The 23656-nt window shown below is 53.8% G+C and overlaps 2 protein-coding genes across 27 annotated transcripts in view; one reads left to right on the forward strand and one right to left on the reverse strand.

Moving 5' to 3' along the window:
- Positions 1-189: 189 nt before the first annotated feature.
- On the forward strand, positions 190-3557 carry Izumo4 (IZUMO family member 4). 24 transcript variants are annotated; one of them, XM_017314096.2, is made up of 10 exons: positions 190-284; positions 1224-1304; positions 1384-1455; positions 1905-1931; positions 2039-2103; positions 2214-2261; positions 2355-2464; positions 2593-2610; positions 2874-2888; positions 3239-3550. In XM_017314096.2, exons 1-10 carry the CDS (start codon positions 281-283, stop codon positions 3324-3326), a joined length of 528 nt encoding a protein of 175 aa, XP_017169585.1. In that variant the 5' UTR covers positions 190-280; the 3' UTR covers positions 3327-3550. The 24 variants fall into 24 exon arrangements, 17 of the variants coding, with proteins under 17 accessions (XP_017169585.1, XP_006514197.1, XP_006514201.1 ...); XR_001779600.2 differs by lacking the exon at positions 190-284 and adding an exon at positions 304-1134 and having other exon boundaries at positions 2796-2888; positions 3239-3293; XM_006514134.3 differs by lacking the exon at positions 190-284 and adding an exon at positions 304-1134.
- Positions 3558-5130: 1573 nt separating this feature from the next.
- The window catches only part of Ap3d1 (adaptor-related protein complex 3, delta 1 subunit), a 35348-nt gene continuing 16822 nt past the window's right edge, over positions 5131-23656 (reverse strand). For 2 of the 3 annotated variants that reach the window (XM_030244850.1, NM_007460.2), the window contains 25 exons: positions 21866-22005; positions 21708-21781; positions 21088-21137; positions 19766-19815; positions 19295-19343; positions 17842-17987; positions 17184-17563; positions 15874-16105; positions 14649-14794; positions 14046-14187; positions 13283-13354; positions 12422-12497; positions 12148-12335; positions 11732-11805; positions 10940-11105; positions 10771-10842; positions 10287-10382; positions 8864-9007; positions 8595-8642; positions 7942-8131; positions 7575-7663; positions 7376-7461; positions 6922-7043; positions 6633-6712; positions 5131-6158 (listed from right to left, as the gene is read on the reverse strand). In XM_030244850.1, coding sequence (XP_030100710.1) covers positions 6063-6158; positions 6633-6712; positions 6922-7043; positions 7376-7461; positions 7575-7663; positions 7942-8131; positions 8595-8642; positions 8864-9007; positions 10287-10382; positions 10771-10842; positions 10940-11105; positions 11732-11805; positions 12148-12335; positions 12422-12497; positions 13283-13354; positions 14046-14187; positions 14649-14794; positions 15874-16105; positions 17184-17563; positions 17842-17987; positions 19295-19343; positions 19766-19815; positions 21088-21137; positions 21708-21781; positions 21866-22005 — 3008 coding nt within the window. In that variant the 3' untranslated portion in view covers positions 5131-6062. Of the gene's footprint in view, positions 6159-6632; positions 6713-6921; positions 7044-7375; positions 7462-7574; positions 7664-7941; positions 8132-8263; positions 8468-8594; positions 8643-8863; positions 9008-10286; positions 10383-10770; positions 10843-10939; positions 11106-11731; positions 11806-12147; positions 12336-12421; positions 12498-13282; positions 13355-14045; positions 14188-14648; positions 14795-15873; positions 16106-17183; positions 17564-17841; positions 17988-19294; positions 19344-19765; positions 19816-21087; positions 21138-21707; positions 21782-21865; positions 22006-23656 lie in introns of all 3 variants that reach the window. The other variant, XR_003948582.1, reaches the window with a different exon arrangement.

Genomic DNA, 23656 nt, shown 5'->3' on the forward strand with positions numbered 1-23656 from the left:
CCCAGTCTCCGGCCGCGCCCGCAGAGGGACACGCCCGCGGAGGGACACGCCGCACGCCCCGCCCAGGCCGCGCCCGCCAGCCGGATTTACTTCCCTTAAAGGGAAGCAGCCCGGATGGAGGTGTGGCGCCCGAGTTCGGAGGATCACGGTGTGAAAGGCAGGCGGCACTCCGCGCCCCTGGAGACCAGGACGGGCGCTGCTAATTGGCTGTAGTGGAGCGGATGAGGGGCGGGACGAGCCCTCCCTCGCTGGCTCGGGAACTGGCGCCAGCCCAAAGCGCATGCGTAAGGCGCTGTGGATGGGGTGGAGCCTGGGGACAGACTGGCATTACCAGTTGCCAATTGTAACTGGAGAGATTCAGTTACACTCTCCTGGGGAGATCCAGTAGAGCCAGCCCTGGGACAGAAGTCCGGATGGCGGTGGGGTGGGTGTGGTGACAGGCTAGAAAGGGGTGGAGCCATCCGTGGGCGGTACCAGGCCTGTAGGCGGAACCAGGCCTGGGACAGGAGTCTAATCGGGGCCTGGCCAGGTAGGGGCGGAGCCATCCGTGGGCAGGCGCTGTCTTTTTTTTTTTTTTCGAGACAGGGTTTCTCTGTGTAGTCCTGGCTGTCCTGGAACTCACTTTGTAGACCAGGTTGGCCTCGAACTCAGAAATTCGCCTGCCTCTGCCTCCCAAGTGCTGGGATTAAAGGCTTGCGCCATCAGGCCCGGTGGGCGGGACATGTCTAAGCGGGGCGGGACCAGAGTTGGAAGCATGATCAGGCCCGGGCAGGGGATGGCGCGGCCAGGGTCCACAGCGCGAGCTGTTGGTTGGTGCGGCGTGGCAGGGCGTGGCGCGGGAGGCACCGTTGGTTGGTGCGCGGCTGGAGGGTGCGGCGCTGGCGGCGCCGATGTTTGGGCAAGGCAGGCTGGGCCAGGCCATGGCCCTGCTGTTGTTTCTGGGCATGACAGCGGCGCTGGCCCGGGGCTGCCTGCAGTGCGACCCCAATTTCGCGGAGAAGTTCTCCTTCTATCGTCACCACGTGAACCTCAAGTCGTGGTGGGTGGGTGACATTCCTGTGTCGGGGATGCTGCTCTCCGATTGGATCCAGAACACGATGAAGGAGCTCCATCTGGCCATTCCTGCTGAGATCAGTGAGCGGCGGAACCCATTCCAGGGTCAGAAGAGCAGCAGGGAACCGGGCAGGGCCACTCATTTGCTTGCTTTTTCCTCCTGCCCTTAGCCCGGAAGAAGCTATATCAAGTAGCAGAAGCCGTGTACCAGAGGATGGACCAGCTGTACCAGGGGAAGATGTACTTCCCAGGTAAAAAGAGAAACAGGTGGGGCCGGTGCGAGCTGCTACGCACCTGAACTTGACCGTTCTGCTGTGACTCTCACATCAGGGTATTTCCCCAATGAGCTGCGGGCCATCTTCCGGGAGCAAGTGCGCCTCATCCAGAACGCCATCATAGAGAGTGAGCAGTGGGCTCCACAGAGGGGAAGATGATCATGGCCGCTGGCACTTCAGGGCTAGGGGCACTGGAAACAGGGCTCAGGGAGGAGTGACTCTGCAGGAGGCCCTTTTGCATAAATGTTTGCTAGCATGCCCATCACCCCCTTATTTCTGTCAAACTAGTCTCCTGGTGGCACCTAGGAACAATGGAACCATCCTTCCCTTAGGTTATCCCCATCTTTCACTGCAACTGACCCCTTCCTACATCCATGAAACTCATGTAGCACAAGCGTGTAATCCCAGCACTCAGAAATGAGGGAACGAGGCAAGAAGATTGCCACAAATCACAAGGCAGCCTAGGCTACCTTCTCTGTGCTAGGGTATCCTGGGCTACAAAAACAAGTGGGGCTGAGGTGTTGAGCTCTGGGCCTTGTCAGAAAGCACTATCCTGTTATGTCCTCCCCTCCCCAGGCCGCATTGACTGTCAGCGTCACTGTGGTAAGTGAACCATGGTCCAGGCTAAGGGCCACAGTGGCAGTGGCCCAGGCTGGGGAGGGCCCAGGGGAGTCTGGGGCTGCTTCTCATATATTGCAGGTATCTACCAGTACGAGACCATCTCCTGCAGCAACTGCACGGACTCCCACGTCATTTGCTTTGGCTACTACTGCAAGTATGGCTCATGCAGCAATCCCACTGCCCCTGGGGTCCTAGGCAAGGAAGGGGACCAGGGCCTTGGGGATACCCCACCACCAAGTCTTGTGTTCCCCCCCCCCACCCCAGGTCATCGGCACAGTGGGAGTCAGCTGTACAGGGCCTTCTGAAATACATGTGAGCTGGGGCTTATTGGGTACCAGGACATGGAGAGGGAGACACCAAGGGAGGCCACTTGGTCCCCTGACTCCAAACCTACTGTCATTGTAGAAACACCTGGCACAAGTAAGTTCCTGCTGGAATCCAAGGTTGTGTGTGCCTTATGATGAGGGGTTGAAGCTTGCCAAGGCTCAGGAGGACCTTGCCCACACCCTTCAAAGGTCTCCAAGTTCAGCTGGAGGAAGGGGGCAAGCCATCCTGGCTGAAGGGTCTTCATGAAACCTATTCTTCCCTGAATTGGTGTGGTGGCAGACCTGGAGGGTCTAACTGGAGCCCCATTCTATTTCAGACAGGATGAAAAGATGAGGTAAGACCAGGCCTTCCACTTGAGAGGGAGGAGTGAGGTGAGGAGCGGGGTATGGGGAGTGGGGAGAGGGATGGAGTGAGGAGGTGTGTGGGTAAGAGTGGGAGGGGATGCTGGGCAGGGTGGGTAAGAGCGGGAGGGGATGCTGGGCAGGGCTGTGTGCCTGAGGGCACACTGGCCATCTGTAGTCACACCTGCCTGTGTGGTCAACGCACTGCCTGAACCATGCTGTGTTTCTTCCCTGCGGCCTCAACTTGGATGTGCAGAACCACCCCAGCCTTGTGAGTGAGCTGGGGAATAAGGCTACAAAGAAGCAGGTGACCTGTGGAAAACAGAATTCCAAAGTCAAGTGGCCTCTTTGCCACAGACCTCTCATGCCCTATCGAGGCCTGTCATTGTGGGTGCTAGGGAGGGTCCCTATCCCACTGGCACACTTTAGGATTTAAGAACAGGCAGGGACTAGGTGTAGCAATGCATTCCTATAATCCCAGCCTTCCAGGAGCCTGAGGCAGGAGAATCTTAGGGGCTAGCTTGGACTATATTAATGGGCTATGGGAGGCAGCCTAGGAAGGGAGGCAGGAGGGCATGTGCAGACAATGGGCTTAGAGCACCTCCTCCTCATCCCCCAAAGCCTGTCACAAAACATAAAGTGTCTGGAACCTCAGCATCTGGTCAACCTGACCTTGGAAAAAGTCTCTGAGTGTCTGACCCAGCACTGACAGTGGCTGCCAGCCCCCAGCCTCGGCAGAGGCCAGGACTCAACTGCACTGTTGCCTCTGGAGAAGCTAGCTGCTGCCTGCCTCAAGTTACCCCTCCCACTCCCATGGATCCCAGGCTGGGCCGGGACAGGGGAGGGCAGGGAGATGGGTTTGTGTAAGATAGTGGGGAACCCCCCAGGGCAGGGCCCTCTGAGATATTTTGATTAAAATGCCCTGACATTTCTCATGAGGAACAATTCTTTAACTGCCAGATCTGGCTAGGTCGTTAATGTAGCTGGTGGCATGCATTTCACCTGAACATGATGTACAGGTGTGGAGGGGTCCTACGCTCCTATCCACAGAGGGAGGGACCAAAAAACCTGGCTGGTACCTGCAACATCTCCCTCGGGGTCCAAGGACCCTGGGTAACTATGGGCAGGGTTGCAGAAGGGATGCTTCAGCTCTTGCTGAGGTGGGATGCCAAGTACTCCAGTATGGCCTGGAGCATGCCATGGAGCAGATGACTTGGCCTCCTGACGGTCCTGCCTCTACAGGCGTGCTAGCTGGGTCTTCCTGCACTGCACCTGTCTGTAGACTGACCTTGAATTCTCTCAGCCTCAGGATGGATGATACAGTGGGCTTTGTAAAAGTGGAGCAGGTTAGTGTGTGATCCAGGTCAGAGACACAGCTGGACCACACTGCAGAGAGCACCTAGCAGCAGAGATAGGCTGGCTGGGAGAAGTTGATGCAGGAGACCCAGGGGTTCCTTTTTGTTTTGGTGTCCTTGTCACCTTGGTTTCCTTGTCACCATGTCCCCTGGCCCCAGGCAGAAGCATTTCCAGGCACATTCCTACAGTTCTTGCTCATGGGACAGGCAGCAAGTTAGTTTTGTTTTTAACAAGGACTACACATGGCAGCATCTAGAGTCCCTCCTTCCTCCAATGGACTGGAAGAGCAGTCTGAACAGGATGAATAGGGACACTAGGTGTTGTGTTGGGAACTCCAGCTGCACTCTGTGGCCAGTCATCAACCACAGCAATGGGTACACTGTAGCTACCGCTGCTGCTGAAGACTACCTCTGTGGGTCCTGGCTAGGGCTGGCAGGATGCTTGAAGCAGTGAGAGAGTGCTGCATGGTCTCAGATGGGGCACTGGATGAGGCCTTGGGCACAGCAGCATTTGGGGACTTCAGTTGCAGTTGAGTTTATTTGAAAAGGAGTCTTCCTTTTTCCCCATCAACGAAGTGGCAGTGAGCTGCCGAGATGGAGCAAGGGCCTTTTTCAACTCAAGTTCCTGCTCTCCCCCCTCACAGCCACAGGAGCAGTTAGAATGCTGCGGAGTGGAAAGGTAGCTCTGTGGTTAAGACTCTTGCAGAGGACCCCAGGTTTTCCAATATAGGGTGGCTCACAACTACCTGGAGCTGTAGTTCCAGGGAACCCAGAGCATTCTCCTGGCACAAGGTACAGACATTTTTTTTTTCCCTTTCAAGCTAGGTCTCTATGTCACCTTGACTATCCTGGAACTTGCTCTGTAGACCAGGTTGGCCTCCAACTCAGAGATCCCCATGCCTCTGGCTCCCAAGTGCCGGGATTAAAGGTGTGTGTTACCACAATTTTGAATTCTAGCATGGCAAGTGGAGATTGGAGGTAATGATACAGGACAACTGTCTTCTGGTTCTGCACTCACACCAAACTTGTAATCCCCACACACAAGGCACCTACTGGTGGAGGTTGGAGAAACTCACTGGTCTGTACCACCTGAGCTTCAGGAGCCTAAATGGCACACTGGGGACTGCCCTGGGGTACCATGGGGACACAACACACAAATGTTTTTTGACTCTTTAATGGGTCATTGTGACACCGATCGTCAGCAGCGTGATATATCTCTCTTCACATGGGAATGTCAACAGCAAATCAATCATGGAACATCATAGAGCTGGAAGGTCACATGGGGTCGGTAAGAGTACTCTACATGCTAAAGTGACAGTTGTCCTCAAAGGAAGCCAGAATGTCTGTAGACCACTGTCACCTCTGAGGAAGGCTCAGCTTGTGCCCAGCTACCCAGTTAGATGTCTCTTCACCTTACCCAGGAACAGCTGGGGAAGCACTGACTGCTCCCAGGATGCACACTCTCCACTGCAAGGCACTAAGCCCTCCACAGCTGCAGGGACAAGCCCATGATGTGTAGTGACAAACTGAGGCATACATTGCACTCTTCCACTGACCCCCACAACAGAACCCCAAGACAGACCACAGTTCTGTTGAACAGAAGAAAATCAAAGGGCCATCCCTGTTGTCTGCAGCTGAGCTGCGGAGCCACCCACAAGGACACTTCATCCATCTGACCTTGCAGGCTGTGGGGAAAAGCATTAACAGCTGGCCTTATCACCTCTCCATAGAGGCTACCAGTTGGAATATTTGTGGACAGCAGCATCTGGAAGGGTTCCTCCAGAGGCAGCATGGGGTCAGGAGTGGGGCCACATCAGTGTGTTTGCTGTAACCCTGCAGTCCACAGCCGCCTTTGAGAATGGGAAGTGGAGCAGCCCCTTTCTGGCTAGGGTCAGGATGGCCTTCCTTGCTAAAGGAGTGCAGGTCGGAATAAAGGATAATAAAAGAAGTTGATGCAACATAGGACCTCAGGGTCACACAGTGGAGGCCGGTGGTGTTAAATTAATGCTGGGTGTGAGACAGTACACACAACAGGAGAGGTAAGACGCATCACATCTTTCTGTGGTCTGTTGCACATCCTGGACTGCAACTCAGCACTGAGCCAACGTGGTCTTCATTTCCTCCAGCAGGCTGCTGAGCAACGTGGCATCGCTGCACTTCCCATCTACTGACACGGAGCTCTCGCCCTAGGGGATGGCACATGCACAAATTGCCTATGTTTGTGTGTGTGTGTGTGTGTGGGGGGCGCAAATGTCACCTCTCCTACCCTCCCTGGAGCCTAGACCTCACTTTATTTTTTTGAAGCTATGTAGCCCCAACTTGCCTGGAATGCAGTAACCCTGCCTCTGTCTCCTGAGTGCTAAGATGGCAGGTAAATAGCATACAGCCCTTCAGGGCGCCGGAGACAGTTCTGAGCCCACTCTTCCCTTCCTCTTGCCTTGTGTTCCCAAACCAGATGCATCTGGAGGGCCTGGTAGAACTGTGAGGGTTGGTACAGCTCAGCTAGGAGGTCTCGTCTAACTGTGGGAGATGGGTTGTACTCTTGGGATGGGGACCTTAGAGGACAGCCCTGGACAGGGAGGTATGTGCAGGGGAAACTCAGCCTCTTGTTGAGAGCATCCTGGGTGGCTGCAGAGCAGCAGGCACTGCTGTGAGCTCACCTTCTTCACCAGCAGGCAGACATGGTGGCCCTGGATAGAGCGGCTGTACATGGAGGCACAGGAGTCTACTCGCTCCACAACTGCAACAGACAGGGGGGTCAGGTCCATGCTCCCTGGCAGGCCCTCTCCAGCCAGAACTGCCAGGACACGGCTGGGGCCCATGCTGTGAAGGCACTCAGGCTGCAGGCCCAGGCCTGATGCAGCAAGGGTCTAATTAGGGGTGGGAAAGTAGCTTCTGTCATTTTTGGTACAAAGCCACCAAGAGTGTTATCACTGTAACATTGCTTACCGGAAAAATGGTGGTAGAAGCAGATCTTTGCCAGAAGATTCTGGAAAGACATACTAATGCCATCGACTTTGATGGAGTTCATGCTCAGGTCTCCTGACTCTAGCAACTTTGCAAAGGCATCGCTGTGGGAGGACAGAGAGTGTGTGATGGCAGGGCCTGGGTGTCAGCAGTCACCTGGCATTAGGAATGTCGCGGCATGAGGGCAGCTTCAAACTCCAAGGCAGCCTGGGCTACCTACATGTGAGCATCAGAAAGTGACAGGCACACAGGGTAGTCCTCCGGGACAGAGAGGCAACCATCTGCAGTGTCACCTGCCAGAAGAGGTGGCCTCAGGTGGAGGCGACGCCTGTGATGAAGGCTGAGCACTCTCATGTTACTCCTACCTCACAGCCCACATCAGCAAACTCTACCCCTCCTTTCCTCCCACGAGCTGTGTGGTGGGGTGGAGACACACCTGTAGCAGGGTGTGGTGATCAGGTACGAGCTACAGCTGAAATGCAGCCGGAAGTCCAACTTCTCATGGGTGGCTCCTTCATCATCCTGCAAGGAGAAAGGCTGTAGGGTGGACTTTCCAATCAGGCACTTTCTTTCCTGGGATGCCTGACATCCCCTGGGGAGCGGGAGGGACCTGGACCTCAGCATAGAGTGCATACCTTGGCAATGAAGGACAGTGTGCCTTTGAGCTTCTGGGCCATGACGATGCTCTGAATGGTGAACACAAACTGGGCCTCATTGGAGACGCCTGCTGGGAGACATGGCACTCAGTGGGCCAGCACTGACCCTGGGGTGTCTGTCCTAGCTGGGTGGGATGCTAGAGTGACAGAAACAATGGGCACTGCTGCAGCTCAGCCCAATGGCCCAGGTGGAAGCCAGCATGTGGCCCAAGAGTAGCACCGAGACACGGGAGGGTCATCAAGAGCTTGGGGCCTTTCGCTTCAGCTGTCCCTGGGAGCTCTAGTTAAGTCCATTGTGAAGAGCCAAGGTGGCGTGACGAAGGCTAGGGCCGAAGGGTAGGCTCACCGGGAGGCAGTTGGAAAGGCACGGGCACACCGTCGTGTACCGATGAGCCCTCTGGCCTGGTCATCTTGGTGTTGAGAGAGTCCAGCACGTTGAGCTCCATGTTCTTCAGGAAGCTGCTGCTCTGGTTCTCCAGGATGATGGACACAGTCACTTGGCTGTCCTTCTGTAAGCTGGCTTGGATGTCATATGTCTGCATGAGCAAGGGCAGGGTCAAGGGCCAGGGACCAGCTGAGGGGAGGGAGTTCACTGCCAAGATCAAGGACAGTGACCCCACCCCACCCCCGTGAAAACTGCCTGTGGGCCCCAGGCCCTCAAAACGCACTCTTCATGAAGCTGCACCCCAGTTCCTGTCTTTTTGACTCCTTGAGACAAAGTCTTGTAGTGCAGCACTGGTTGGCCTTGATCTTGCAATCCCCCTGCCTCTTCCCAAGGTGTAAGGTGTATGCTGCCCAGCTGGTCGCTCTGTCTTGCTAGCAAAGCTGTCCTCTGGTGGCCTGGTCATACTGGCTCTCCAGCTGTGGCTGGGCTGCAGAGAGTGCCCTATACTGATGCTTGAGCTTGGTGCCCGGCTACTGCCGCCAGCCCCACAAGGCTTCTAAGGATGGGTCTGCTCCGCCAATGGCCCGCCCTGCAGCAACCCAAGTGTCACTTACCACTTTAATGTAGGGACTCTCAGCCAGAAGGCAGTAGCTGGACATGGGCTGGGGAGGAGAGACAGGCTCGTCAGTTGTGGGCGACAGGGACTAGGCTACAGAACCATGCTTGGGGATGGCCAGTTCCCAAAACATGAGCCACCAGATGTTGCGGGTCATGGATCCCTCACCAAGCACAGGTCACAAAGCAGCTTGCACGGACCCCTGGGTCCTCTCCAAACAGAACCCAGGTGACACCCTTGGGTTGGCAGGTTGTCAAGAATGCTCACCGGGATAGGCTCCTCCTCCTCCTCTGCTGCCGCACCATTCTCCAGAGGTGCCACCTGCTTCTTCTTAGCTTTCTTCTTGTCTCGTGGCCTCTCCTCCTTCTCCTTCTCCTTTCTGTGTTTCTTCTTCTTGTGCCGGGATGATTTCTGAAGCAGAGTCTGAGCTGAGGCCCCATGTCTCCCACAGAGGCACCCTTTAATCATTGTCTCCCCTCACACTACATGGTGAGGTCCTCAGGGGAGCAGATAGGACAGTAAAACCAGGAATTGCACAAGTCTCCACGGCTGGAGGAGGCCAGCCCTGGCAGACACTAGAACCTTGGGGCTGACAGATGAGTGGCAGGAGCAGAGTGAAGAAGATTGCACAGCACAGATCAGCAAGACTGTCACTGCACAGGAAGGATAGCCCTATTGGCCACACCACGAGGAAGAAACACTCAGCAGTGTGCCTATATTTGTATCATCCAGGGGCAAATGGACTAGCATTATGGCTGGCTGGCTGACAGACACGAGGCCCAGTCCCACACTGGAGCAACAACACATGGCCACGAGTAGGAGCCAGGCTCCAACAAAGCACACATGGAGACTTCAACGTGGGGCTTGGGGCGAAGGTTGATGGCTTTGTGGTTAAGAGTGCTTGCTGTTGAATCACGAGGACCTCAGATCCTACACCACACACAACCAAAGTCAACTTTAAAAAGACAAAATAAGGGGCTGGAGAGATGGCTCAGCAGTTAAGAGCCACTCTTCCAGAGGTCCTGAGTTTAATTCCCAGCAACCACACGGTGGCTCACAACCATCTGTAATGGGATCCAATACCCTCTTCAGGTGTGTCTGAAGACAGCTACAGTGTACTCAAGTACATAAAATAAATAAATCTTTAAAAGTAAGTAAGTAAGTAAATAAAGAGCAAGAGAGGCTCTCACTGAGAGCCAGACGTTAGAGACCACTGAGTGTGAGACTCCCTGTCAGGAACTGTCTAGAACAGGAACATCTAGAGACAGCAAGTAAATGTGAGATGACCTGGGTGATGGAAGGTTCTGGAATGAGATGGTGTTGTGGTGCACTGCTTAGAAACTGCACTGGAGGTACTATATCCCTTTCAGAGGCTAAAGCATGAGGACTGCAGCTACCTCTTTTGTTTTTGTGTTTTTTTGGTTTTTCAAGACAGGGTTTCTCTGTGTAGCCCTGGCTGTCCTGGAACTCACTCTGTAGACCAGGGTGGCCTCGAACTCAGAAATCCGCCTGCCTCTGCCTCCCGAGTGCTGGGATTAAAGGCGTGTGCCACCACGCCCAGCATGCAGCTACCTCTTGAGGACACCACTACTGTGATCCCTTGTGAGCAGGCCTACTGTCCTGGGGTTCAGGCACAGGCCTGCCAGGGGCCCCTTGCCACAGCCTTGGGGTGGATCGTCTTGTGCCTCACCCTTTCTTGGTCATGATCCACGTGGTCCTCCTCTTCCCCTTTGAGAACCTCACACTCATCCTTAGGGGAGGTGATAGTGCTTGCAGCAAGTTCTTCCTGTTATCAGGAGGGTCAGAGTCAGCTTTTGGGGAGGGGTGTAGTGGTATTCCAGACTGTTCATGGGTTCCAGCTTTAGGAGCAGTAAGAGAACTTTGAATCCCACATAACCAGTGCTGTTCCACTTGAGGGCTGGGGACATCCTCCAAGGGATGCCTTGGGGACAAACGTCCTGCTGGCTACCCCTCTGCGTCACTGAACCCTGGCAAGCACAGAGTCTCACAGGATAGCAGACATAGACCACAAAGTACAGAAGGCGAGCCCAGGAGGCTTGACTCCAGTCATTTACTGGCACTTGTGTGTGGCTCTGATTGCAGGGGATGCCTGCCATTCGCTGGCTCCTGGGGATACAAATGAGACCCTGAGGACACACGGAGCAGGCACTTACCGTGGACGGGGCAGGAATGGGGGCAGCAGCAGGTGGTGGGGTGGTGGACAGCCAGAAGTCTAAGTCCTCACCCTGAAGCCACAAGAAAAGGACTTTTGGCAAAGGCAAGGAATACCAGGGACACGGGCTGATCTCCAGTCAGTTGCCATCCTGTCTGGTGCTCGCTCACCTTCTTGTCCTTCTTCTCTCTCTCTCTCTCTTTGGTCTTCTTCTCCTTCTTCTTGGGCTTCTTGCTCTTCTTCTCTACCCCGAGCACACCCTCCTTCTCTGGGGACTTCACCGCCTCCGCATTTCTATGTTTCTGGACAGGCAGCTTCTCACTGTCAGCCAGGGGTCTTGGGAGAGGAGGAGATGTGGTGTCACTGGGCTGAGCTGTGGCCCACCCCTGTACAGCTGGCCCTATGGATCCCGAGGCTCCAGCAAGTGTCCACGACAGCCACGGTGCCAGGAGCCCGTGCCAGACCCTGTGCCCTTCCCAAGTGCCCCAGTGTTCCCTCTCAATTCTTTTGTATGTGACAGTGTATGTCCATGCTCATGTGGGATGTGGGTGTGTACAAGTTGCTGCACACATGTCTATGATCACATGGAGGGCAGAGGTGGATGTCAGGTGTTTTTTCCTGCCCCTCTCCGCTTTATCTTTTGAGATAGGATCTCTTACTGAACCTGGAGCTTCCTAATTCGGCCAGGCTGGCAGCCAATGAACTCCAGGGATCATTCAGTGCCTCAGCTGCTAGGGTTTGATCTTAATGAGTGCTGGGAAATAAACTCAGGTGCTCATGCTCACATAGTAGGTGCTATTCTGAGCCACTACCACAGCACACAGCACCTCCCCACCCCCAAAATGATCCCAAGCCCATGTACTTTCCACCTTAGGCTAAAGACTCTCAGCGCCCTGGGAACAGGAACCTCACCACCCCAGGCACAAGCTCACCCAGCAGTTTGTTCCTCACCCCTCACTTACTTATCCAGGTCAATGTCCAGCGCCCTGTAGGGGTCATTGGGGTCTTTGTCATCCTCGTCACTAGGCAAAGCATTCTAAGGGAATGGAGAGGTCAGGGTTCAACTAACAACCACGGGCTCTGCTGGAGGCTCCTGTCCCTTCTCCTCCAAATAACAACTGCCCAGTCACACCCATATCCATACTACATGTGCCAGGTGCCCAGTGTCCTGGGCTATAGCTCAGCCTGGGAGCACAGCCTTCAGTGGCACACACAGCTGGGGCTGCCAGCTCAAAGAGTGGAGTAAAATACTGCCCATCATGGAGGGCTTGTGCAACAGGTCAATGTGTGGCTATCTACACGTAGGGAGCCTTCCCTTTTAGGGACACACAGACAAGCCCGTTGTAACCAAGGCTAAAAGAGCTGAGAAGGCACTAACCTCTGGCATCTCCTCAGTGATAATGTCCACACGCTGGGCAGGGGCAATGTCCTCATCGCTCTCCGTGGGGAGAGAGCTGTGGCGCCGCTTGCCCTTCTCCTTCTTCTTCCTTTTCTTGTCCTTCTCCAGCCGCTGCCGGTGTCGCCGCTGCTCCTCCAGCTTCACATACTGGTCTGACATGGGCATACCTGTAGGGAAGTGTGGATGGTTACAACTCAGGGACCAAGAACCCCATCAGGTCCTGACTATGAGCTTAGAGCCAGCAGACACTTGCCTGGAACTTTCAGAGGCACTGAGAGGTCGATCTGTACCACAGGAATGTGTTCCACACCTGGTGCATCCTGGTATCGCTGAAAGAAGAGCATAGGGTGTCAGTGAACCTCAGGGACTCAGGAGGAAGGAAGAGGGGACCCTGAGAGTAAGGCTCCCAGTGCAGCCTGGGAGCACTGCCCATAAGGTAAGCTGCAGGCTCACAGAGAAGAGCAGGGCCCTGTCATACAGTTGTGAGGAAGCAGGAGCTAACTGTAACCTTGCTACAGTTAGGGTTAAAGCCAAATCTATCCATGATGGTCTTTTCTCTTTTCTTTTTTTTTCTCTTCTCTTCTCTTCTCTTTTCTGTCCTTCCTTGGACACAGGGATTTTGGGGGCACATAGTTTCGCTTAAAACTATGTAGCCAAGGGCAACGGTAATAGAGAATTCCATCTCTACCTCCTGACTGCTGAGATGACCACACTTGGTTGAGGTGGTGCTGTGGATGGGACCCAAGGTTCATCCATGCTACACAAGGGCTTTACCCAATACCACTGTAGGGTCCGCCCACAGAAGCTGAAACCTCCTTAGGAACATGAGGATCTAACAGGCCAGGCACCTGTCCACGTGGATCCAGCACTTCCCGTGGGTACAATAAGCCAGCTGGGTAGAATGCCTTCCTCAAGGCAGTGGTCACTGCCCCTGGGGCCTCATCTAAACCATTCAGAGCTCTCCATCAAGACCTGGATGCAGCATAGCCCTGCTCAGCTACAGCTGAGACTACCCAGGCACAAACCCCCGCCCCACAAGGCACTGCCATGATTACATCATTCTCTTAGGCTTCAGCTTGGCAGCTGGGGAGGGATGCTCAAGGATACCACTTGCCTTCTGCGGGGATGGGGAGCTCTTGATGTAGAAGGGGTTGTTGGCTTGTTCCTGCTTCCGGGCCTCTCGCCGCTGTGGGAATAGGACTGCACATGAGCATGTGTCTCAGAGACATGCCCATCCAGTTCCCAAGACCCTAGGTGGGCAGGGAGGAGCCACAGTAGAAGTGTGGTTCCCAAGACCTCCAGGGGCAGAGCTCACGGGTGGGCAGACTGCCTGAGGTTCCTGCCTCCTGGGAGGAGAAATGGCCTGGTCTGCCCATTCTGAGCCTCAGCCTCTGACCACCATTCCTACTCCTGCAGGCTCAGAAGCCTACTCTAGTGTTCCTGCTGAACATCCAGAAAGGGGGAAGATCAGCCGGGCGTGGTGGTGCACGCCTTTAATCCCAGCACTCGGGAGGCAGAGGCAGGCGGATTTCTGAGTTCGAGACCAGCCTGGTCTACAAAGTGAGTTCCAGGACAGCCAGGGCTATACAGAGAAACCCTGTCTTGAAACAAACAAACAAACAAACAAACAAACAAACAAACAAACAAACAAACAAGCAAACAAACACAGAAAGGGGAGTTCATGGAGGGTTGGGGGCTTCCCTAGACAAGAGGACAAGGTAGAAGTCAAAGGTCATCTGGCCTCTGTGTCACAGGCTATGTGTGGCAGCACAGCTGAGCCCCAGGTGCCCCTAAGCCTGACAATCAGCTACTCTTGTGAACATACCCCAGCCCAGGCTTCTGCCCTGTGCTGGGTGCTACTGAAACAGCATGCTCACCCGAGCCAGCTCCTCTTCATCCTCCTCAGGCTGCCGGCGCCGAGTGTGCCTCGGCTCTTCTTCATGGAAGATGGCCTTGGGTTTCTCATCCTCAGACTCACTGTCTGAAGGTGGCTCATTGATCCAGGCATCCAGGTCTAGGCTGGAAGTACAAAGGGGATCACACAGTGTCCTTGTCTCCTCTGTGTTGTCCTACCATGACCACTGTTAAGCATTAATCATTGGCAGAGGGCCACCATGCAAAAGAGACATCTTTCCACACCAGTACCCCAGGGATTAAACAACCAGGGGTGCCACAGCCTCCTGACAGGAGACACAGAGATGGAAAGGTGGGAAGCTTGGGAGGAACAGAATAGGAAAAATACAGGAACCATGGAATCTGACAAGGGGACTCCTGGAGGACCAGGGAACAGGAGGTGCAACGGTCCCTGGATGGAGTGACTTTAAGTGAGTGAGCAAGGGCAGGCTGTCTAGTCCCAAGGCCACTTCTTGTCACCTTGGCTGATGGCAGGTCATGGGGGATGAAAGCCTTTTTCTAATTTCCTAGATCAGGGACCATTTCAGTGGCTCCAGCCATCTCTCTTCCACATCCCCAATCCTCACCCTTCAGGAACTGGGACCTTTTTCTGAGCCTTGGGGGCCACAGGGTTCAGTTCACCAGCAAACAAGGCGCTCACTTCCTCAGCCACCGGCACACCTTTTGCTTGCAGCTTCTGGACATGCTTGACCAGCTGCAGGATGCAAGACGCCTAGGAGAGCAGCAGCCAAGAGTGGGTACCTGTCCAGAGCCACTCAGCCACTGGAGAGGACTCGGCCAGATATCTGAGCATGGAGTGTTGGTCCCTGGCCTCTATCCATGTACATCAGCTATAGACCTACTTATGTCTGTAAGTATCTCAGACAAGGAAAGACAAGCCTTATCAGGATCAGAACAGGAGGGAGCTCAGTTCAAATGGAGAAGACTACATGTAATGTCACCTCCTGTGGAGCCACCTATGGCCACTCAGTCCTGTGCTGGCTCTAATTCTGAACAGACACAGCTGTACTAGGCAGCCCTTGCTACCATGCTGCCCAACCAATCCCAACAAACATCAAGATGTGGCTCAGTGTGGGTTCACACTTCCCACTGGGCTCAACCTGGGACAGCTCAACCATGGATGAATCACAAGCAGACCTAACCTCTTCAAAGGAGGGTCCCCTGAGATCTATCAGAAGCCACATGGCACCTGGCTCAGTGACAGCCTATATTACCATGGGGTGCCAAAAGCAGCTTTGGCCACTGGGCCCCAATACTCAGGTATTGAGTCACAACGGCCCAGGACCTTTGGCATGTTGTGACTCAGTGACACAACACATGCCTGACACATACAAGCTCCTACTCTAGAACAGACAAAGATGGTCCCAAAAGAGCTCTTCCACATAGCAGTAGAGCCCTGCCCACCCACACCACCTCCTACCCAGACTCTCAGGCCCATCCACACCCAGTCCCTGCTCACTGACCCCAAGCCCCAGGTGGGCAGAGCTAGGATAGAGACTCAAACAACTCACTTCGGAAAAAGGAGAAAAATCTGTCCCATCTACTGGCTCTGCTGGGACCAAGGACTTGGAAGGGGGCCAAGGGTGTCTCCAGAGTGTTCCTGGTAACAGCACTGGGGTTATGTGCTATGCAGGGAGCTATGGTACCTGTAGGAGGCTGCCTGGCTGGAGGACCTCTGTGGTGGTATATGGAGTGTGGGTTGTGGGGGCCCACAGGGCATGAGCACACACAGCCACTTCCAGGTTAAGGTTAGTCTCAGCTAGGAGCAGAACCTCCAGTTTGCAGCCTTACCCGCTCCTGCACCTCCAGGTCGGCGCTCTGCACAAACTGTGGCAGTCGCTCCACCAGTAGCTGGGTGACCTCTTGTGCAGCCTCAGTGTCAGCGGCCTGCTCCTTCTGCTGCAGGATGGACGCGTACAGCTTTACCACGTTCTGCACATACACAGCCTGGATATGGCCGGGCAGTGTGGTGACCTTGGGCCGCAGCATGGCCTCCAGGGTTTGCTGGGGCCCCTGTAGGTGCCTGGGGGACAGGGGCTGCATGAGGCTACTGAGCATACCCACACACCCATATCACAAGTACGTCAGGCCAGGCAACGTGGGAGCTAGGTTTCTCAGCTAAAGCACAACCCTGGGGCACCTGCTCTTACTATGCACAAGTGGGAAACTAAGAACCATGAGTTCCACAAAGGGACATTGTTTATGAAACAATAGCAGGGCTGGAGAGATGGCTCAGCGGTTAAGAACACTGACTATGCTCCCAGAGGTCCTGAGTTCAGTTCCCAGCAACCACATGGTGGCTCACAACCATCTGCAATGGAGTCTGACGTCTTCTGGTGTGTCTGAAGAGAGCAATGGTGAGTATGTAAAATTAAAAAAAGGAAAAGGAAACAATAGCAAAGATGTGACTGCCACTAGTAGTAGACACAGGTCAGAGGACCTACGTTATCTGTATGGCTGACTTGTTGCCATTGATTTGTTCCTGGTAATGAGCATTTGCTTGATAGGAACAAGACCCTGGGTTTGATTTCTAGCACCACAAAAACTGAACATTCATCAATAACTTCTCCTGGCATCCATGTGCTGTGCTGTGGGGTTCAAAGAGGCGGCTCCCACTGGATCCTCAAAGGACAACTTATACACAGCCTCCGTGGGCTGAGCTCTGGGGCAAGGGAAGTGCTGGGCAAATTTTGTGGTTTTTCCAGAGAAATGTGCTCCCCAGGAGAGTTCTGTGACAGACTGAAAACAAATCCACACCTCTCTTGGTCACAGCTGTCCTGTGTCCTCTGAGCAGGTGTAAGGTGTAATGGAGGTGCTGTAGCCACCGCAGCCTACCACCTAGTCAGCCCGGGAGCCTGGCGTGAGGAGCTCACTATCAGCACTGTATGCTGAGTCACCTGAAGCAGACGTGAGCTGCCTCACAGTCTACAAGGCACCCTCCTCTCCACAGCCAGTGTGACCCAAATTGTCCACGCCACTCCATGGAAGGAGACAGGAGATCACTTGGGCAGAGCTGCCCAGAAGTGACCATTGTCAGGCAAAGGATCTGTCTGCGTACATGTCCCCACACTAGGCCACTTCCAAGGGCTGCCCCGACTCACTCTGAGAACTCCCCGCAGATCCAGGCAGCAGCATAGAGCACCTCACAGATACCATTGCGTTGGGTGCTGCTGGCTACCAGGTGAGCACTGTCAAGCAGTGAGGACATCTGCGACACAGCAAATTTGCGAATGGCCTTGACCCGGATAGCCACGTCCAGCATCTGTGCAGCAATGAGGTGGCCATGGCGGGTGCCCTCCAGCCTTGTCAGCTCCACAAGGATGCTGATGTACCACTCGAAGTTGGTGATGTGCTGGTAGTTGGACTGGCTACAGATGTCAATGATCTTGGTGAGCAGTTCATCGCGATAGGTGGTGCCCTCAGCCTTGTCCACGTGAGTCATGAGCTTCTTCACAATCTCCATCAGGTTCTTCTTGGACACCTGTGGGGAACAGGCAGCTGTGGCCAGGCATGAACACTGACAACCAAGATGGAACTCATGAGCCCAAGAGGGATAGCTTCCTCCCCAGAGTGCAAAACTGTATCAGATCAAGGGAGAGTGACAGAGACTCTCGTATTTGGTATCCAGTTCCATCCCCTATATCCTGGACAGGTGCCATTGGCTGACCGCAGCAGGTTCAGGCTGCTCTCCCAGCCTGGATAGGAATGACAAGTACTGAAGCTTCACAGGCCCCCCATCCTGGCCACAGGGACACATACCATTCCATAGAGCAGGTCAAGTGCACGCAGGCGGATGGACTCGTCCTTGTCATCCAGGCACTGCAGGATCAGGTCCTTGTGGGACTGCACAGACTTGGGGTGTGTCTTCAGGATTTTAGACATGGCCAGCAGCCCCAGGTACTTTACTGTGAAGACCAAGTAGCCATTAGCTTGGGGACAGCAAGTGAAATACCATGACCCACAGGCATATCAGGGGTGCTGCCTTTAGCTGATGGCCACTTTCGTGAGCCCCACCTCACCCAGGAAGCCACGGTGGAGGCTTGTACCCAGCCTCTCACAGCATGTCTACAGGCACAGCCCTCTGGAGACTGGAAGAACAGGACTGTAAACCCAGCTCCAGAGTGTTATAAGCTCCGGTCTCCACAGGCACTGGCCTTCCCAAGCACAGACCCACACACGGACACACAATTATGAATGACAAAAACTTACAAATAACTTAAAAATACATGTTGTTCGCCAGGCGTGGTAGCGCACACCTTTAATCCCAGCACTTGGGAGGCAGAGGCAGGCGGATTTCTGAGTTCGAGGCCAGCCTGGTCTACAGAGTGAGTTCCAGGACAGCCAGGGCTACACAGAGAAACCCTGTCTTGAAAAAACAAACAAACAAACAAAAACCTAAAACAACAACAACAAACAAACAAACAAAAAACACATGTTATTAAAAGGAAAAAAAAAAAAAAGAACCCTGCTGGGAATAGTGTTGTACATCTTTCATCCCAGCACTCAGGAGGCAGAGGCAGATGGATAGATCTCTGTGAGTTTAGGCTAGCCTGGTCTATAGATTGAGTTCTAGGACAGCCAAAAAAGGAAAAGAAGAAAGAAAGAAAAGCACTCCAATGATGCTGTGTCTGAGGACCCTGCCCACAAGCTCTAAAGGTCACTGCTAGCCAAACGACAGTGACTGCTGGCCCAGTGCAGGCCTCATGAAAAATGGAGAGGCTGAAGCAGGAGCCACAGATGACACCTGTGCACCTGAAGCCTCACTTGTGACAGGTTTTGAGGTAGTCACATCAACAGATGGCCCAGAGATGCTTTCCTGAGAGATTGTGGTGTGAAGTAGGACTGAGAACCCCTGGGCCCTATGAGCAAGTCTATCAGGCCTGGCTCTACTGTAGACAACAGCCTGCCACTTGGTCTGGTAAGCAGCAGATGACACTGACACAGCCCCCATTCTGGAACAGGTTTAAGCAGAGAGCAGTGTAGGGACATACGGAAGGCAGTAGTAGGTTGCTTCATGCTTCCCTGGGGCTCAGGGCAAGGCTAGCCAGACTGCGGTGAGGGCTACCACTCTATCCACAAAGCCCTCCAGCGGGATCAGCATGAGCACAGCAGAGGGCTGAGGGCCCAGGAGCATTTGGTCCCCAGTGTGAGATTTCTGAATCCCAGGCATGGCATTCAGGTGTGACAGCCAGGGAAGGCAGCAGTGACTTACAGTTCTGGTCGGAGTCTTCTATCAGTATCCTCAACTTCTGAACGCATAGCTGAGAGGAGGAAAGCCACACTGGTCTGCACCCCACCACCATGCCCAGCAGCCCACCACCAGCCCTGACCAAGAGCATGCATCTGGGGACAGGTTGGGCAGGTAACTGCAGCCTTTGCTCTGGGGACCCTGCTCAGCATGACTAAGTGGACTGGCAGGCACCAGTGAGGACATGTGGGAGCAAGTTCTGGGGGCACAGAGTGTCCACAGCAGCTGCCCAGGCAGGCTGACTAGGTCCCCACAGGGCAGGTAGAAGTACAGTGGAGAAAGGAGGTGCCTGTGGGAGGGCTGAGGCTGGAGGACTTTCTTCATGCTTCAAGCTGTTCAAGAAAAATGAACTTGGAAGTGACCACTGCAATCATTTCCAGACTGGCTGAGGAGCCCCACTCGTGCTGATGAGCACAGGTCCGGAGACAGACGCACCTGGATGCTGGCGCTGTGGTTGGGCATCCCAGAAGACAGTGAGATGAGCACTGGGACACATGGAGGTCAAGGTTAGTAGCCCTGGGTCAGACACTGACACCTACTAACCCACCCCACCAACAGGGACCTGGCTGACTGGCTCACAGGAGGCTTGACGCTGCACGTTCAGAAGGCAGATGGACAGGTTGGACCTTGGGAAGCCAGGGGATCTGGCCTGGGTCTCCCATCCTTCCTAATAGGAGTGGCTCTTAGACCTAAAGTACTGGTACCTAAGACAGGATCACACAGTTCCTATTCCTCTCTGGGATCTGGGGTGCAGATCTGTGCTGGGCAGAGTAGGCTGGAGACCCCTCAAGAACCCTGAATGCTCATGGTTTTAGGGAGCCCTCAGATGACAACACTCCATACATCATAGGCTATAGCTGGGACATAGAATGAACTCACTCCCAGGGAGGGGTCCAGAAACCCTACCTGCTCTGCCTGTGGCTGACAGCTGGCTCCTGTCACTGTGGTATAGCTGCAAGGATAGCCATATGACCTGGGGACTCCTCTGTGATCACTGTGACCTTAAGACCTTATCTCAGAGCTCTTATCTTCAAGGTACCTTCCCCTCTTCCATTCCTTTTCCCTCCACCCAGGCAAGACATCAGGGGAAGAAGGCCATGTTCAATCATAAGCCCAAGGGTGCTGGGCCCACGTTCTAACTCTCTAGGTGTGTTGCACATTGCCTCCATGGCAATCCTTCCTACCAGGATTTTTTGAGCCAGGTTCTCCTGCTGATGCTGGAACTCACTGACTGGCTAAGATTCCTGGGATCTGCCTCTGCCTGCTGGCTTTCCGGTGCTAGGGTTACAAAGCCCAGTCCTGACCTGTGCTGTATGTGCACTCAATTCCCTATGCCTGCAGAGTGACCACACAGCCACCTCTCAGGTCTGCTCCTATGGATCTGTGGTTGACGTAGCTATCTCAGCTTAGTTCTGCTGGAGGAGCGTGGAGGCCTGGAAAATGGAATGTGGCCTGCAAAGCAGAAACCTGTGGGTCTTGGGCTCTGACCCCAAGCGGGAGATAACCTCTCAAATTTGCAAAGTGGCCTGAGGAAGGGCGGGAATAATGCAGAGACCTGAGTTTATGCCACTCTGTAGAAGAAGGCTTGGGCAGGGGACACTAGCTGCCTCATTCAGGGGATGCTCTGGGTCTTGCTGCTCAGGCCTCTCCGCTCCTTCCAGCAGGAGGAACTGAACCCTCTCCCAGCTCAGTAGCAATCAGAGAGCAAGCACTGTTGACTCCACCCCACCTCCTAGCAGGGCAGTCAGTACACTCACCAGCAATTACGGTGTTCACACACTCGTACAGCAGGGACATGGCAGAGGTGCTGAGAGAAAGGAAGAAATGTAGACCCAGCCCAAGTGTCATACACAAGCAGGTCACACTGCTGGGCTCCATGGGAACAGTACCATTTCCACCCTTCTAAAGCCCAGTGACACCATGATTCCTGTGGCTCCTCTCAGGCAGGGGATGCAGGTCAACACTGACTTCTCCCACCCCCAACCCTGTCCCTTTGTGTGCCATGATGGCCTGCAGCTCCTCTGGTGCCACCCTTCCACAGCTCAGCTCAGTTCAGAGGGACACGGCACAGCTCTGGAGCCCCAGGATGGTAAAGGACTACATGAATGCAGGGCTCAGTATGAGTCCAGGTCAAAGCTGACTCAACTGAGTATAGTGGTGCACACTTAAAATCCCAGCTCCCAGGGGAGTTGTGTGAATTCTAGGCAAGCCTGGGCTACAAAGCAAAATGTGCCAAAAAAAAAAAAAAAAAGAAAAAGAAAAGAAAAAGAAAAGAAAGAAAAAAAAAGAAACAGAGCAGCCTCAGTCAGTGAGACAAGGGTCGTGTCAGAATGGCATCAATATCCCTGCCCAGGGGTGGCAGCCAAGGAATAGCTACCTGTGAATGAGGTTGGTGAGAGGCTCGATCAGCTTCTTGCCCAGCCTGGGCTCCAGAGGAGTCAGGGCACCGAACTACAGGGACAGGGGTGCTGTGGTCACCAGGATGCCTGCAGGCCATGGACCCAGGCCCAGCACACCCCATCCCTCAGCACTTACCAGCTTGATGATCTTGATGAGGACCCAGTTGTTGGTGGAGGATGTCATGAGCTTGAAAAACAGTGGCGCCAGAGACAGGTAGTTTTTAGGGTTGCGGCGTGCCAGCTCGCAGATGACATTAACAGCCGCAGACTGTACCCCTGAGGACCAAGAGAGGGGTCCACATCAGCAAAGAGTGGAACATTCTACTACCAAGGTGGTGTCTCCATCAACAAGGGCATCCCTGTGTACAGGGACTGTCGCCATCAGTAACAATGATACCCACAGAGCAGGACACGTCTATCACAGCAAAGGAGGCTTCCCTATCTGTGCTACAGGACTGTGGAAGCCTAAGGACACACTGGAGATTGTCACCATGCACATGGCTAGCTAGAACCCCAGGCACGTGGCACAAAACAGTTCCTGGACTGCTCGGAGCAGAGGGAGCTGAGGAAACACTGCTCCTGCCTAGCATAGACATGGTATTTTTTTATACCCTGCCACTTTAAATAAGATTTATTTTTTGTGAGCATTTGCTGATATGTACAGCTGTATACATATGTGCAGAGCCTGGAGACTGAAAAAGGGTGTCAGGTCCCCTGGATCTGGAGTTATAAATGGCTGTGAGCCACCATGCGGGTGCTGAGAACTTAACCTAGGTCCTCTGCAAAAGCAGCCAGTGCTCTAACCACTGAGCTGTCTCCAGCTATACTTCTCCTGGGTACGGATGTGGGAAAGAGACTTCTCTATGGTATAGGCATCCTTAGGTTACCCATGTTCATACAAGCAACTCCAATGAACTCTCAGCCTCCTAAGGCAGACCTGAGTGGTGTACTCTGTGGGTTCTTCTTTCTTCTACCCTTCTCCACCCTCTTTCCACCCCTAACACTAAATAGGAGAAAAAAAAATGACAGAGGGAAAGGGGACATTATTTTTTGTTTACTTCCTCCTGATTAGAAACATGGTGTTTCTTGGGACAAGTTTGATATTCGCCATCAGGATATCTAATTTTTTTTCATCTTATTTCTTCTTTATAACAAACAGAGGCCAATACCAACCAACCAACAACCCACCCCTCCTCTCGGGCCCTGTGATGTATATGCTTAGCCCAGGGAGTGGCACTATTAGAAGATGTGACCCTTTTGGAATAGGTGTGTCACTGTGGGTGTGGGCTTTAAGACCCTCATCCTAGCTGCCTGGAAGCCAGTCAGATGAAGATGTAGGACTCTCAGCATCTCTTGTACCATGCCTACCTGGATGCTGCCATGTTCCTACCTTGATGATAATGGACTGAACCTGTGAACCTGTAAGCCAGCATCAATGAAATGTTGACCTTGTAAGACTTAACTTGGTCATAGTGTCTGTTCACAGCAGTAAAACCCTAAGACAGGGCCCTAGCATTTATATAACCTCTGAAAAGTCCCCAGAATTCCAAACATTAACCATCACAGAAACTATCTGCAGCTGGTAAAACCACGCTTCTGCTAGAGTAGGAGGCAAATCATAACCAGCTGCTACGAACAGTCCAGAAGCAGCCTCACATCCCACACCTGGGATTAAAACAAAACCATTCTTAGAGTATTTCTGTGCATGGTCACTACTGACTGGGATTGTTTCTTTGGTCTGTCACTGCTGCCCTGTGTGGGAGGGGACAGACTAGACATGGATGACATTTGTTTTCTCAAGGAAAGGTTCACTTAGCCCTGGGCTAATCCACCCTACTTCAGCACTCACATGCTCATAGAAGCCAGGTGGGCATTCTATCACCGAGCGCAGCCTCTGCTTTTCTACTTTTTACCTGTGGCAAGGCCT

Source organism: Mus musculus, chromosome 10 (genome assembly GCF_000001635.26).
Source record: "Mus musculus strain C57BL/6J chromosome 10, GRCm38.p6 C57BL/6J".
Lineage (NCBI taxonomy): Eukaryota > Metazoa > Chordata > Mammalia > Rodentia > Muridae > Mus > Mus musculus.

Bases quoted from the DNA above. Each gene is read 5' to 3' on its own strand.
- Izumo4 (XM_006514134.3), top strand. From the start codon at position 891: ATGTTTGGGCAAGGCAGGCTGGGCCAGGCCATGGCCCTGCTGTTGTTT. The intron at 1,135-1,223 runs GTGAGCGGCGGA...TCCTGCCCTTAG, and splicing joins GGCCATTCCTGCTGAGATCA to CCCGGAAGAAGCTATATCAA. The intron at 1,456-1,904 runs GTGAGCAGTGGG...TCCCCTCCCCAG, and splicing joins CCAGAACGCCATCATAGAGA to GCCGCATTGACTGTCAGCGT.